General features: G+C 39.7%; 1 protein-coding gene across 4 annotated transcripts in view; it reads right to left on the bottom strand.

The window, feature by feature from the left end:
• Positions 1 to 15,584, bottom strand: part of CkIIalpha (casein kinase II subunit alpha) — a 32,015-nt gene extending 16,431 nt beyond the window's left edge. Inside the window, exons 1-4 of one of the 4 annotated variants that reach the window (XM_053796216.2) lie at positions 15,308 to 15,584; positions 9,928 to 10,106; positions 7,906 to 8,044; positions 7,283 to 7,394 (exon numbers count right to left, since the gene is read on the bottom strand). In XM_053796216.2, coding sequence (XP_053652191.1) covers positions 7,283 to 7,394; positions 7,906 to 8,044; positions 9,928 to 10,012 — 336 coding nt within the window. In that variant the 5' untranslated portion in view covers positions 10,013 to 10,106; positions 15,308 to 15,584. Of the gene's footprint in view, positions 1 to 7,282; positions 7,395 to 7,905; positions 8,045 to 9,927; positions 10,107 to 11,532; positions 11,711 to 14,979; positions 15,059 to 15,307 lie in introns of those variants that run through there. The other 3 variants (XM_053796217.2, XM_070102753.1, XM_053796215.2) reach the window with 3 other exon arrangements.
• Between the last annotated feature and the right edge of the window lie 2,055 nt (positions 15,585 to 17,639).

Genomic DNA, 17,639 nt, shown 5'->3' with positions numbered 1-17,639 from the left:
TTTGAAGATGGGTTCACAGCTAAAGGACAAATGAAAAATGATCCCTTAAAGGCTGATTTTAGAAAATTTCTTTAATACAAGGGATTTAAAAAAAAAAAAAACATTTATCTTACAGCTAGAAGATAAAAACAAAATGTATATTCCTTTATATACATTTTTTTTTTTCAACAAGTCGGCCGTCTCCCACCAAGGCAGGGTAACAAAAAAAAGAAAGAAAATCCCCAAAAAGAAAATACTTTCATCATCATTCAACACTTTCACCACACTCGCACATTATCACTGTTTTTGCAGAGGTGCTCAGAATACAACAGTTTAGAAGCATATACGTATAAAGATACACAACATATCCCTCCAAACTGCCAATATCCCAAACATCTCCTTTAAAGTGCAGGCATTGTACTTCCCATTTCCAGGACTCAAGTCCGACTATATGAAAATAACCGGTTTCCCTGAATCCCTTCACTAAATGTTACCCTGCTCACACTCCAACAGATTGTCAGGTCCCAAGTACCATTCGTCTCCATTCACTCCTATCTAACACGCTCACGCACACTTGCTGGAAGCCCAAGCCCCTTGCCCACAAAACCTCCTTTACCCCCTCTCTCCGACCCTTTCGAGGACGACCCCTACGGCGCCTTCTTTCCCCTATAGATTTATATGCTTTCCATGTCATTCTACTTTGATCCATTCTCTCTAAATGACTAAACCACCTCAACAACCCCTCTTCTGCCCTCTGACTAATACTTTTATTAACTCCACACCTTTTCCTAATTTCCACACTACGAATTTTCTGCATAATATTTACACCACACATTGCCCTTAAACAGGACATCTCCACTGCCTCCAACCGTCTCCTCGCTGCTGCATTTATCACCCAAGCTTCACACCCATATAAGAGTGTTGGTACTACTATACTGTCATACATTCCCTTCTTTGCCTCCATAGATAACGTTTTTTGACTCCACATATACCTCAACGCACCATTCACCTTTTTTTCCCTCATCAATTCTATGATTAACCTCATCCTTCATAAATCCATCCGCCGACACGTCAACTCCCAAGTATCTGAAAACATTCACTTCTTCCATACTCCTCCTCCCCAATTTGATATCCAATTTTTCTTTATCTAAATCATTTGACACCCTCATCACCTTACTCTTTTCTATGTTCACTTTCAACTTTCTACCTTAACACACATTCCCAAACTCATCCACTAACCTTTGCAATCTTTCTTTAGAATCTCCCATAAGCACAGTATCATCAGCAAAAAGTAACTGTGTCAATTCCCATTTTGAATTTGATTCCCCAAAATTTAATCCCACCCCTCTCCCGAACACCCTAGCATTTACATATACTTCCTTTACAACCAAATCTATAAATATATTAAACAACCATGGTGACATTACACATCCCTGTCTAAGACCTACTTTTACCGGGAAGTAGTCTCCCTCTCTTCTACACACCCTAACCTGAGCCTCACTATCCTCATAAAAACTCTTTACAGCATTTAATAACTTACCACCTATTCCATATACTTGCAACATCTGCCACATTGCTCCTCTATCCACTATCATATGCCTTTTCTAAACCCATAAATGCAATAAAAACTTCCCTACCTTTATCTAAATACTGTTCACATATATGCTTCAACGTAAACACTTGATCTACACATCCCCTACCCACTCTGAAACCTCCTTGCTCATCCGCAATCCTGGAAATATAAACATATATGCAGTATAATGTGATCCTTTATTGACTACATTTCGCCCATACAGTGAGCTTTTTCAAGTCACAAACAGATCTACCTGGGGTGGAAGGGACGCGAGTATTTATAGTCAGGTTCAGAATGCTGAGGTCAGGTGGAGAATGCTGCATCTGATGATGTACCGAGTGGGGTTACAGTCAAAATCTTGGGTAGCTTGGAAAGGAGATTGGATAAGTTTGTGAGCAGACCTTCTACAGTGTTCTTCCATTCCTGTGTTCTTATGTGGGATAGCGATGAAGAAGTTCCTTGGCAAGTGGTTCAGCTATGTTATAGAAGCCACTATTCTGGTTGAAGTTGTCGGATATAGAAATAAGTGATGATTCCAGGATTCTTCGGTATTGAGTGTTGTCTTCTGTGGCGATAAGTCTTGAGTTTCTGTAGTTTATCAAGTGGTTGTGTGAATTACGGTGTTGTACACAGGCATTCCTTGTGTCGTCAGACCTGCTTGCGTACTGGTGTTCTGAAATACGTGTTTGGAGGTCCCTTGATGTTTCGCCCACGTATAATTTGTTGCAGTCATTACAAGGGATTATATATACCCCTGCAGAGGGTGGAAGCTTGTCCTGTCTATCACTGGTAATGTCCTTGATGGTCGTGGTTGTGGAGGTAGATACTTGGAATGAGGTCTTGGAAAAGATGTTGGAAACATGTTTGGCAATGGAGTTGGTGGGGAGGACTATGTATCTCTTCTTGGTAGTGTCTTCTCTGGGTGTGTTGAAGATGTTTAATGCCTGTCGTCTGCAGTCTCTGATGAAGTGACGAGGATAGTGGAGTTTAGAAAATACTTGTTCAATTATCGTGCATTCTTCAAGAAACTCATTGCTGCAGATTCTAAGTGCACGCAGGAAGAAGCCTATAATTACACCACGTTTAGTTTTGGTGTCGTGGTGAGAGTAGAAGTGGAGAAGATCATTTTGGTTGGTGGGTTTTCGATAGACTTTAAAACGAAGTTCGTGGTCAGCTTTGCAGAGCAGAACATCAAGGAAAGGAAGTGTGTTGTCGACTTCTTCTTCAAGTGTGAACTGGATTGAAGGCTCGACCTGGTTGAGCTTGTCTTGGAGAGCTTGAACGTTGAAGCGTTTAGGAGTTATGAGGAGAATGTCGTCAACATAACGGAGCCAGGTGACAGACGAAGGAATAATGGTGGAGAAACGTTCGGCTTCTAGATGTTCCATGTATAGGTTCGCCAGGACCGCACTGAGTGGCGAACCCAAAAACTACAGACACAATGACTCCGACTTCCAAAAAGGCTATCTTCAAGGCATCATTTCAGAAGCCATCTCAACAAGCAGCTCCCCAGTCATACCTCGACGTTACATCATTGCACTCAAAGGTTTAGCAGAAGACACGACCATCAGGGTCACCACCGCTGATAAAGGAGGTGGTGGTGTTATCATGAACACTGACAATTACAGGAACAAAATGCTCAATCTACTTAATGACCCAGATACCTACAAACCTCTCACGACTAACCAAGTGGACAACCTTACTAAAACTTTTCTTCAAAGGACTCGCTGCATTCTGAGCGGCTCAGAACAAGGGAAGAAACTTCTGCACACCATGCCCAGCTACCCCAGACCTGCCAGAATGTACGGCCTGCCAAAAACTCACAAGCCTGGTATCCCACTGAGGCCCATATCCTCGGGAATAGGCAGTGCTCCCCACCAGCTCTCAGGAATTCTCGCAAAACACCTCTCTAAACTCTTGGGTACTATCAGTCCAGCACATCTCAAACACTCGGGTGATCTTCTCAATCGCATTCGCAACATCAACATCAGGAACAAGAAACTTTCCAGCCTTGACGTGACTTCCCTATTCACCAAAGTACCTACTACACAAGCCATCGATCTCTTGCGCAGGAAAATTGACGATTCACTTGATCTTCCCATTCCAGCCAGCGATTTCATTGACCTTGTTGAACTATGTGTTGGCTTTACGTGTTTCTCTTTCGAAAATCACTTTCAGCAGACTTTTGGACTACCCATGGGTTCGCCACTCAGTGTGGTCCTGGCGAACCTATACATGGAACATCTAGAAGCCGAACGTTTCTCCACCATTATTCCTTCGTCTGTCACCTGGCTCCGTTATGTTGACGACATTCTCCTCATAACTCCTAAACGCTTCAACGTTCAAGCTCTCCAAGACAAGCTCAACCAGGTCGAGCCTTCAATCCAGTTCACACTTGAAGAAGAAGTCGACAACACTCTTCCTTTCCTTGATGTTCTGCTCTGCAAAGCTGACCACGAACTTCGTTTTAAAGTCTATCGAAAACCCACCAACCAAAACGATCTTCTCCACTTCTACTCTCACCACGACACCAAAACTAAACGTGGTGTAATTATAGGCTTCTTCCTGCGTGCACTCAGAATCTGCAGCAATGAGTTTCTTGAAGAAGAATGCACGATAATTGAACAAGTATTTTCTAAACTCCACTATCCTCGTCACTTCATCAGAGACTGCAGACGACGGGCATTAAACATCTTCAACACACCCAGAGAAGACACTACAGAGAAGAGATACATAGTCCTCCCCACCAACTCCATTGCCAAACACGTTTCCAACATCTTTTCCAATACCTCATTCCAAGTATCTACCTCCACAACCACGACCATCAAGGACATTACCAGTGATAGACAGGACAAGCTTCCACCCTCTGCAGGGGTATACATAATCCCTTGTAATGACCAACAAATTATACGTGGGCGAAACATCAAAGGACCTCCAAACACGTATTTCAGAACACCAGTACGCAAGCAGGTCTGACGACACAAGGAATGCCTGTGTACAACACCGTAATTCACACAACCACTTGATAAACTACAGAAACTCAAGACTTATCGCCACAGAAGACAACACTCAATACCGAAGAATCCTGGAATCATCACTTATTTCTATATCCGACAACTTCAACCAGAATAGTGGCTTCTATAACATAGCTGAACCACTTGCCAAGAAACTTCTTCATCGCTATCCCACATAAGAACACAGGAATGGAAGAACACTGTAGAAGGTCTGCTCACAAACTTATCCAATCTCCTTTCCAAGCTACCCAAGATTTTAGACTCTGTAACCCCACTCGGTACATCATCAGATGCAGCATTCTCCACCTGACCTCAGCATTCTGAACCTGACTATAAATACTCGCGTCCCTTCCACCCCAGGTAAATCTGTTTGTGACTTGAAAAAGCTCACTGTATGGGCGAAACGTAGTCAATAAAGGATCACATTATACTGCATATATGTTTATATTTCCATTGTGTCGGTATTTTATACTATTTATTTCCATCCGCAATCCTACATTCTGTCTTACCTCTAATTCTTTCAATTATAACCCTACCATACACTTTTCCTGGTATACTCAGTAAACTTATTCCTCTATAATTTTTAGTCTCTTTTGCCCCCTTTCCCTTTATATAAAGGGACTATACATGCTCTCTGCCAATCCCTAGGTACCTTCCCCTCTTTCATACATTTATTAAACAAAAATACCAACCACTCCAACATTATATCCCCCCCTGCTTTTAACATTTCTGTCATGATGCCATCAGTTCCAGCTGCTTTACCCCCTTTCATTTTACGTAAAGCCTCACGTACCTCCCCCACACTTACATTCTGCTCTTCTTCACTCCTAAAAGATGGTATACCTCCCTGACCAGTGCATGAAATTACTGCCTCTGTTTCTTCCTTAACATTTAAGTTCCTCAAAATATTCTCGCCATCTACCTAATACCTCCCTCTCCCCATCTACTAACTCCCCTACTCTGTTTCTTAACTAACAAATCCATGCTTTCCCTAGGCTTTCTTAACTTGTTTAACTCACTCCAAAATTTTTTCTTATTTTCATTAAAATTTCTTGACAGTGCCTCTCCCACTATCATCTGCTCTCCTTTTGCACTCTCTCACCACTCTCTTTACCTTTCTTTTACTCTCCATATACTCTGCTCTTCTTATAACACTTCTGCTTTGTAAAAACCTCTCATAAGCTACCTTTTTCTCTTTTATCACACCCTTTACTTCATCATTCCACCAATCACTCCTCTTTCCTCCTGCCCCCACCCTCCTATAACCACAAACTTCTGCCCCACATTCTAATACTGCATTTTTAAAACTATTCCAACCCTCTTCAACCCCCCCACTACTCATCTTTGCACTAGCCCACCTTTCTGCCAATAGTCGCTTATATCTCACCCGAACTTCCTCCTTCCTTAGTTTATACACTTTCACCTCCCTCTTACTTGTTGTTGCCACCTTCCTCTTTTCCCATCTACCTCTTACTCTAACTGTAGCTACAACTAAATAATGATCTGATATATGTTGCCCCTCTATAAACATGTACATCCTGGAGCCTACCCATCAACCTTTTATCCACCAATACATAATCTAATAAACTACTTTCATTACGTGCTACATCATACCTTGTATATTTATTTATCCTCTTTTTCATAAAATATGTATTACTTATTACCAAATCTCTTTCTACACATAGCTCAATTAAAGGCTCCCCATTTACATTTACCCCTGGCACCCCAAATTTACCTACTACTCCCTCCATAACATTTTTACCCACTTTAGCATTGAAATCCTCAACCACCATTACTCTCACACTTGATTCAAAACTCCCCACGCATTCACTCAACATTTCCCAAAATCTCTCTCTCTCCTCTACACTTCTCTCTTCTCCAGGTGCATACATGCTTATTATAACCCACTTTTCACATCCAATCTTTATTTTACTCCACATAATCCTTGAATTAATACATTTATAGTTCCTCTTTTCCTGCCATAGCTTATCCTTCAACATTATTGCTACTCCTTCTTTAGCTCTAACTCTATTTGAAACCCCTGACCTAATCCCATTTATTCCTCTCCACTGAAACTCTCCCACCCCCTTCAGCTTTGTTTCACTTAAAGCCAGGACATCCAGCTTCTTCTCATTCATAACATCCACAATCATCTCTTTCTTATCATCTGCACAACATCCACGCACATTCAGACTTCCCACTTTGACAATTTTCTTCTTATTCTTTTTAGTAATCTTTACAGGAAAAGGGGTTACTAGCCCATTGTTCCCGGCATTTTAGTTGACTTTTACAACACGCATGGCTTACGGAGGAAAGATTCTTATTCCACTTTCCCATGGATATAAAAGGAAAAGTAATAAGACAAAGAACTATTAAGATAAAATCAAAGAAAACTCAGATGAGTGTGTATAAATAAATGTGTACATGTATGTGTAGTGTGACCTAAGTGTAAGTAGAAGTAGCAAGACGTACCTGTAATCTTGCATATTTATGAGACACAAAAGACACCAGCAATCCTACCATCATGTAAAACCATCACAGGCTTTCGTTTTACACTCACTTGGCAGGACGGTAGTACCTCCCTGGGTGGTTGCTGTCTACCAACATATCTTGTGTTATATTCCTGTCCTGTAATTGCCTACATTTCCTACATAGTATTTACAACACAATTGTAACACTGATATATTTTAGCAAGTAAACACTCTTACTGTTCTACCTTGAGAATCTTGACAACACATTTTTCATTGTTGTTGATGTTTACAGCCTCGAACACTTCAGAGTATTTGCCTCGGCCAAGTTTTCTCACGAGTTGATAATCATCTTGTTGCCTGAAACAAACATTCACAAAATCTGAACAGGAAGAATATAAAGGAATTAAATTAGAATTATAAGAATGGAGAGGCAATAAACCTGTAGGGAAAGCCATACAGCCTGGGAATGGGAGGCAATATGGTTTGATCCAAGGAATGCATCAGAGAACCTTCCTCGAGGGAAAGGTTCTGTAAAAAATACCCATGAAATAGTAAAAATATGTTCATATAAGCAGTTAAATACAATAAAGATAAAAGATATCCACATGCCTAAGTAAATATACAAATGTGCATGCACGACTGCCTTTAGTTTTAGTGTCAGATGAACTTTACATGCAGCTCCTGGTGTCATCAATGGAAGAAGGTATAATGATTCTGTTAACTATCACCAACTGATGTCATACAAAACTCCAATATCACTTCTTACTACAATAATTTTATGAACGTGCACTTTACCTTCATTTTACATAGCACATTTTTCATACTAAAATATGATGAAATGTTGCAACCAAATTAATGAACTTCATACCCCCATTCTATAACATGAGATTCATAATCCCAATATTCATGTGGTCTGTGGGCATTGACATCTGCATAAACCCGAGCACGGCTTGCCAACGGCATCTTGTGGAGCCCCCGGTAAACCGTCCGACCAAACCCAGCCAGGTCTGAAATTAGGAAAGAAAAAATTACAATACAGCATTGCTGTATATTGTAACCAAGGAAAACACTAACCCCATACAAGTCTTGTATTAAAAAACAATTTCAAATATGTAACAACTAGTGTAAACAAGGGGGTCAGTCATGCGAGTTTAAGGTCCACCAAATGTTATCCCAATACCTATAGACCTAGAATGAATTTAAAAATTACAATTATGATCCTTCACACAAAACCTTTTATCATCATATAGTAATATATTAGTTGTACTATATAATACTAACAAACCGATGAATTATACACATACACAATATCTGGGTGTGTGTATTGTACAAAATAAACATGCCCAAATATTGTACGTCTAATTCATCAACCATCATATCATAGATTCCAACAGCTTCTTATATCAGCTTACTAAATTCTGAAAAAAAAAAAAAAAAAAAAAATATCACAGCCATATATCACCATATGGTGACCCAAAGAAAGAAATATAGTATCATTCATTTAACTGCTGTCCTGAGAGTTCATGGACATCAATTCAGATGAACCATTAATATTCACAACTAATACTGTGGAAATTTTATACAGTATTGTAATCCCTCTTAGATCTTTCTGAAGATAAGTGTCTTACCACCAAAATTGTGATATACAGCAATGATGAGTGGTTACTCACCATTGCTGTATATCATAGAGAATGGGACCCATTGACTATGAGCCATCATTCCAACTAGCTCCAGAGCAAGTGCTCCACTTTACCAGTAAAACACTGGTTTTCATGATGTACATTCTCATTTGCTCCCAAATGTGATTATAAATTACTGGGCTCTCTTCTCTGTAAGCTTGAATATGCTTGCAAGTTAGCAGGGCATAACATGTGTCCCTTCCCCCCAATGCACGATCTGCTGCTACCAAGTGCTTCACCATATGCTTTTAATGCACAATTTTTGTCACCAGTGGACAAACATTAAAAATCACTTATTTTCTAGTTGTCTTTCCAGAAAACAAATGTGGCAATTTGAATGACCTGAACCTAAACATTGTTACTAAGTTCAATGGGAGGTGCTAAACCCATAGGGGGTCATATATTGTTTAGGGGAATGGGAAGCAACTGGGCTCAATCTATGGGGATCAAGGCTCTCTCACTAGCATCAAGAATCCAAACTTCAACATTCCTACCTATCCTTCAGAGTACAAGAACTGTACTTTCCATCTCAAGAGCTCATATTTAACTAACACATATAGAAATTTCTGTAGGTAGTAGGTTGGTAGACAGCAACCACCCAGGGAGGTACTACCATCCTGCCAAGTGAGTGTAAAACGAAAGCCTGTAATTGTTTTACATGATGGTAGGATTGCTGGTGTCCTTTTTTCTGTCTCATGAACATGCAAGATTTCAGGCATGTCTTGCTACTTCTACTTACACTTAGGTCACACTACACATACATGTACAAGCACATATATACACACCCCTCTGGGTTTTCTTCTATTTTCTTTCTAGTTCTTATTCTTGTTTATTTCCTCTTATCTCCATGGGGAAGTGGAACAGAATTCTTCCTCCGTAAGCCATGCGTGTTGTAAGAGGCGACTAAAATGCCGGGAGCAAGGGGCTAGTAACCTCTTCTCCTGTATATATTACTAAATGTAAAAGGAGAAACTTTCGTATTTCCTTTTGGGCCACCCCGCCTCGGTGGGATACGGCCGGTGTGTTGAAAGAAAGAAGTAGGTTGGTAGACAGCAAGCACCCAGGGAGGTACTACTGTCCTGCCAAGCAAGTGTAAAACGAAAGCCTGTACAGTGGACCCCCGCCTTACGAACGCATCGCGCTACGTTAAATCCGCCATATGAAGCATTTGAACGCAAAAATTTTGCCACGCCTCATGATAAAAAACTCGCCTTGCGTGATTCGTCCGGGACGCGTCCCACAAGTGGCCTCAGCACCAGTGTTTACAAGCCAGCCAGTGCGGTCGCATCTACGCATACATTTGGTACATTTCACATTATCCCAGTGTTTTTAGCACTTGTAACTGCAAAATAAGTCATCATGGACCCCAAGAAAGCTTCTAGTGCCATCCCTGTGGTAAAAAGGGAGAGAATTAGTATGGAATTGAAAAAAGAGATTAAGGAAATGTGTGCAAAGTGGGTTGAACTGCAAACCTTTACAGATGAAAATCACCCTGACACAGCTACTGCAAGCTGTGTTGGCAACCTGTACAATGACAATGTTGTGGCCCATTTTAGGAAAGTCTTAAAAGGAACGGTAGGTACAGAGTGGCATTAAAAGAAGGGAAGTAACCCCAATAAAGGACTTGCTACCTGAAGTCCTAATGGAAGGGGGATTCCCCTTGTAAACAATAACTTCCACACACTCCCCTCCTCCCATCCCATCAATCATCACCAGATCTTCAATAAAGGTAAGTGTCATATATTCTATTCTTAGTAGAGTAGTAATTGTGCATGTCTTCTTCAGTTTGTGTGTATTAAAATTAATATTTCATGTGGTAAAAAAAATTTTTTTTTCATACTTTGGGGTGTCAGGAACGGATTAATTTGATCTTCATTATTTCTTATGGGGAAAATTAATTCGGCTAATGATAATTTCGGCTTACGATGAGCTCTCGGGAACAGATTAATATCGTAAGGTGGGGGTCCACTGTATTTGTTTTACATGATGGTAGGATTGGTGGTGTCTTTTTTCTGTCTCATAAATATGCAAGATTTCAGGTACATCTTGCTACTTCTACTTACACTTAGGTCACACTACACATACATGTAGAAGCATATACAGTGGACCCCCGACTAACGATGAGCTCCCAACTCGACCAATTATATAAGTGTATTTTTGTAAGTGCATTTGTAGGTGTATTTTTGGGGGGTCTGAAATGGACTAATCTAATTCACAATATTCCTTATGGGAACAAATTCGGTCTATAACGGCACCTGAACAGACTTCTGGATTGAAATAATATCATTAGTCAGGGGTCCACTGTATACACACACTCCTCTGGGTTTTCTTCTATTTTCTTTCTAGTTCTTGTTCATTTCCTATCTCCATGGGGAAGTGGAACAGAATTTTTCCTCCGTAAGCCATGCGTGTTGTACGAGGCGACTAAAATGCCGGGAGCAAGGGGCTAGTAACCCCTTCTCCTGTACATATTACTAAATGTAAAAGGACAATCTCATTTTTCCTTTTGGGCCACCCCACCTCGGTGGGATACGGCTAGTGTGTTGAAAGAAAAGAAAGACATCTAGAAATTTCTATTTGCATGTCACTCATGAGTTTTTAAATAAAGTGTCTTTAAGAAAATGCACTGACTGATGAAAATTTCTTCATAGAAAATTATTTAATGTTAGCTTTAGAAAGAGAAAATTACGAAGCTTAAAAACTCAGGCTTGTAATTAAATCAATTTCAAATACAAGCTTTATACACTACCACAGTTTTAGCTACAATACATTTTGTCACGGCTATGGAAGTTAGTTTTACTTTAATTTTTTTTTACCTTTTTTATGTTCCATCGACTGATAATTTATCTCCGGTGTTCTGAACCAGCTGAAAATTCTCTCTCTCAAAGCAAATGGCAATGCTTCGATATTGCCTAAGTACATCACCGAGACTAGTATACTGTAGAGCAAACTAGCCAGCTTCAGTAGATTTGTTTGCTCAGATTTCAAGGTATATTAATGTACTGTATTTGGTGGGTGCAAGATTAGATACAAATATCTTATCACTGATAAAACCAGTGATAAAGCTTACAATGTTTATTAGTTAAAATGAACTTTACTGATGGGAGGAAGTGCCATAAAAATTTTGGGCGTTTTAAATTTAATGACTATTGGTTATTTGCAAGTAATTTTATATATCTATATACATAATTTCAACAGGTTGCAAAATTAAAAATTAAATACTTAAAAATTTAATTATTTAATAACTATTCATACATGATAGTATGAATAACATTATCAAAAAAGTAAATCAACACAGTACACTACATAAATGTAATGCAGTACCTGTACTTTTTTTTTTTAGAGTACATAATTTCTTCACATAGTAAATGTAACTTTAATTTTTCACCTATGGTGTCCCTGACACCCTAATTTGCCCCTTGGTGGTGGGAGTTACCAAGGGGCAAATAATGGGAAATAACCACTCGGTACATCAGGTAGTCAAGTTCTATAACTGGTACTTAAATTTCATACAAATCACTAACTCTGGTCTCAATTTTTAGGGCTCATTTTCTACTAGTTCAATATTATTTACATTGCTTACTCTCCCCAATGTAATACTAGTTGTAACATTTACAGAGCAATCTGGCCACATAGGTCATTCCTCAATTGAAACTAATGATTTTAATACTGTATTTTTAATAGCATCAACCCAAACCTCTACCACAGTCATTTCTGTGGTTTTCTTTTATTTAAAAGTGCTAGCACTAAGCCTAGCACTATAATACAAGTCTCCATGGAGAGGGGCCATTTCAATAAAATCCCATTATATCCAGATGTGAATAAATTCCATCTCCTCAGGTAACCAGCCCAGTAACATTGTAGGATCAAACGTATAAACTGCCACAAGCGAGCAGAGCACTGAGACTCCGCTCATGGATGTGGGAAACAAGCAGTCCTAAGGCCAGTGTCAATTTCTTCCACATCCTTGCTAGAAACTTCTCTATAATGTACCTTATTTACATTAGGATAAAATCATTTTACTGCCCAAAAATATATATTAGTTACACAGCAGATTAACAATAAATAGTAAATCTTACAAAGAAAAGCCCAAGATTATGCCCAAGTTTAAAGCCAGGACCAGACTAATATTAATAGTATTAAATTGGACATTCTATACAAAATCACAAATTTTAATACAAATTTCAGTGAAAAGTGAATAGCATTTTGTGAAAGACCTAATTAGAGATTTAATATTAAAATAAAACAATTTCAAGAGAATTAAAAAGCAAATATGGAGATTAGTAATGCTGTAATAATGGTAGGAGATATAGTATAAAAAAAAAAGGAACATGGTGAAATATATAACTTGATGAGTGTCGTCTATTGGCAAATATTAACCAATTACAACATACCACATCACTAATCAATGCTATACTGAAATACTTATGGTAGAGAAGAACAAGATGAAACTGAATCCTTTACTCAAGTTTGTATAAAAATAAGTTTTGTATATTTACAAATAACTGAAGATAATCACTTACGTGAAGAAAATTTACAAGATGCTAAAAAAATGCATGTTTACAAAAGATATTTTATATATAGCAGATTTAATTAAAATCCAAACAGATAATCATTTTAGGGGATATTAAGATAGCTAAAGATGTAGCAAAAAATTTAATGGATATTGACAAACAACAGAACCAAGAGATAACACCATGTAATTGGCAGGCAAATACAAGATGGCTCATGGACCAATACTTAAGGCAAGCGGCAAGACCCTTTAAAGGCTGGTTTCACTGTCAACTGTTGTAAAAAATATAGGAAAAAGCCATCAGAAAAGTTGATGAAACACTTGGAAGTGGGATATCCCACTGGCTAGTAAACAATTCAGATTTTGGTTTGGAAATGTCTATATATTAAATCAATTAAGTTATTAGTAATGCCACACTGTTTAAGAAAAAAATGGATAGGCAGAGTGGATTTACCTAGACTTTTGACAAGCTCCCCATGAGAGTATTTTGGAAATCTCAAAACATGGGAGGAAAAGGCAAACAATTACAACAGACGAGACAAAGTGTAAAAAGAAATGAGGAAAAAATATCTTGCTAGGGAAATGTTACCAACTGGGTGCCACAAGGATCTGTCTGAACTTTCCTTTACAAAATTTTATACAAAGTGACTTAGAGAGAATAGAAAACTACAAATTTGTTTGCAGTGTTAAAATCTTGGATGAGTGATCATCATGCCATGGTGGAAGACAGCAATTTTGTAAGAAAAAAATCCATGTATAATGGAAATGGGAAATATACCTGTGAGCAGTTTCACGACTTCTTTCGCCTTCACAGGTCAGCCTTTTTTATTGATTACCTGTGCAACTACCAGGGGATTGATATTAGAAATTCAAGAGCAAAACCCCCTTATCCTTATTCTAGGTTTTGGTTTCTACACTTCACTCATACCTCCCCTAATTCAACACCTTTTTAATAGTGTGGATTCAGTGTCCTATCTTAACAGGAAAGATTTCAGATATGTACATGGAATCACCTCCATCTTTTTATGTCTAAGCCACATACATAATTTTAAACTTTTACAGCAATTTTATATAGCAAATTATGCAGAATTTAACCTAGGATAACCCGATAAAGTCAAGCAATATGATACTTCTAGAGTAGCATAAAAGATTTCTAGAAAAAATTTAGTGGTAGAACAATGGAACAGGTTAAAATAAAAAGATAAAGTGGCCACAAATTAGAAAAGGATAATTAGAAATTACTAATTACATACACAAAGAAATCAATAGTTACTATGTACTTTCACAATTTGCTAAGCATTAATGTAATTTCCTCCAAAATGTAATATTTCTCAATTATAAATCTTAGTACACACCTACATACATGCAAATGTATACAACTGTCCAAGTCTGTCTTTCTGTGTCTAGGAGGGAAAAATTAAATCCATATGGACTAATTACTTTAATACCTCTTCCTATTTTTATTTATAAAACTGATTTAAATCAATAATTAGTGATTTCCACTATGCTTCCATGTTGTAGAATTATTAAACAATGCTAAAATCAGTCAATAATTATTAATCTACATATACACTTCAACTACAACAAATACATCACAAAACCTAAGGCTAAAGCTCTTCACAAAATAAATTATATTAAGCATTTGTAAGAAGCACATGTGAAAGAAGTTAACTCAAGTCAGGGCCCCTACAAGTGTAGAATTAGTTATTTAAGCCAACTGTTAGACGTCTACATCTCTACTTACTCTTACCTGTAGAATATATTACATGTAAAGGCACCAGGTAGGCATATATCAGCAGCTGGACCGTACACATAACTAAAATGTAGAATAAAAACAACACTATTGACACTACCAAATGACCTTGAATTACGCGTGCTTCTTTACATAAAAATAACAATAACTTATAGAAATGATAACAAGAAAGGCTAAGTATCTCGTGTAAAGGTCAAAAACGCAATAAAATCTCAACCTAAGAGGAGAAAGAGGACTTAAACAGGAACAAGTCTGGAGCCGACAGTACCTCTCCTGGCCAACACACAAATTTCCCCACTACAAACAACACCATTTCACCACTTACCTATAACATTCCTGACTGCGATCTTGAGTTACAGCTCTTCCTAAAGGCCTCCTCGATTAATTCCCAGTAAAAATTTGGAGTTGGTAAGTCAAAAAGGCGGTGTAATGGGTGAGAGAAGGTGGATGAGTGTGCCGGTAGTGTCCAATATGGCCGTCTCGCGCTGCTGGCCGCCTCAATGTGGCCCTCCCTCTAACACCTATTGTAGAGTACACCACGCGCTCAATAGATGGCGACACCCGCTACACACACCCCATCTACACTACACTACACACCCTCACTCACACATCACTACCTCTACACATAACCTGAGAAAGTTATTATCTTAGTAATATATGTTACGTAAGCAACCCTTCAGTCTTAAGGCTGATAGTGATATCCTAATGTATACGTATCTACACTCGCCCCCTACTATACTACACCACCCCCTCCCATATCACTACAACCCCACTCACATTACTACAACCCCCCACACATCACAAACCCCTCCCACATTACTACAACCCCACTCACATTACTACAACCCCCCACACATCACAAACCCCTCCCATATCACTACAACCCCACTCACATTACTACAACCCCCCACACATCACAAACCCCTCCCTCATTACTACAACCCCACTCACATTACTACAACCCCCCCACACATCACAAACCCCTCCCACATTACTACAACCCCACTCACATTACTACAACCCCCCACACATCACAAACCCCTCCCACATTACTACAACCCCACTCACATTACTACAACCCTCCACACATCACAAACCCCTCCCACATTACTACAACCCCACTCACATTACTACAACCCCCTCACACATCACAAACCCCTCCCATATCACTACAACCCCACTCACATTACTACAACCCCCCCACACATCACAAACCCCTCCCACATCACTACAACCCCACTCGCATTACTACAACCCCCCACACATTACAAACCCCTCCCACATTACTACAACCCCACTCACATTACTACAACCCCCCACACATCACAAACCCCTCCCATATCACTCCAACCCCACTCACATTACTACAACCCCCCACACATCACAAACCCCTCCCACATTACTACAACCCCACTCACATTACTACAACCCCCCACACATCACAAACCCCTCCCACATTACTACAACCCCACTCACATTACTACAACCCCCCACACATCACAAACCCCTCCCATTACTACAACCCCACTCACATACTACAACCCACTCACATTACTACAACCCCCCACACATCACAAACCCCTCCCACATTACTACAACCCCACTCACATTACTACAACCCCCCACACATCACAAACCCCTCCCACATTACTACAACCCCACTCACATTACTACAACCCCCACACATCACAAACTCCTCCCACATTACTACAACCCCCACACATCACAAACCCCTCCCACATTACTACAACCCCACTCGCATTACTACAACCCCCACACATCACAAACCCCTCCCACATCACTATAACCCCACTCACATTACTACAATCCCACTCACATTACTACAACCCCACTCACATTACTACAACCCCCCACACATCACTACAACCCCCCACACATCACTACAACTCCTCCTACATCACTACAACCCCTCTCACATCACTACAACCCCCCACACATCACAACCCCCTTGCGCATCACTACAACCCCCTCACATCACTACAACCCTCTCACATCACTACAACCCCGTCACACATCACTACAACTCCCTCACATCACTACAACCCCGTCACACATCACTACAACTCCCTCACACATCACTACAGCCCCCTCACACATCACTACAACCCCCTCACATCACTAAAACCCCGTCACACATCACTACAACTCCCTCACACATCACTACAACCCCTTCACATCACTACAACCCCGTCACACATCACTATAACCCCCTCACACATCACTACAACCCTCTCACATGACTACACTCCCTCATATAACAACCCGGTCACACATCACTACAACCCCCATACATCAATACAGCCTCCCACACATCACTACAACCCCACACTCATCACTACAACCCCCATACATCTCTACAACCTCCCACACATCACTACAACCCCGTCACACATCACTACAACTCCCTCACACATCACTACAACCCCCTCACATCACTACAATCCCGTCACACATCACTATAACCCCCTCACACATCACTACAACCCTCTCACATGACTACACTCCCTCATATAACTACAACCCGGTCACACATCACTACAACCCCCATACATCACTACAGCCTCCCACACATCACTACAACCACACACTCATCACTACAACCCCCATACATCACTACAACCTCCCACACATCACTA

This window comes from Cherax quadricarinatus, chromosome 83 (assembly GCF_038502225.1).
Source record: "Cherax quadricarinatus isolate ZL_2023a chromosome 83, ASM3850222v1, whole genome shotgun sequence".
NCBI lineage: Eukaryota > Metazoa > Arthropoda > Malacostraca > Decapoda > Parastacidae > Cherax > Cherax quadricarinatus.
Note: the sequence above shows the minus strand (reverse complement) of the source record. Positions and strands in the feature narration are given on the sequence as shown.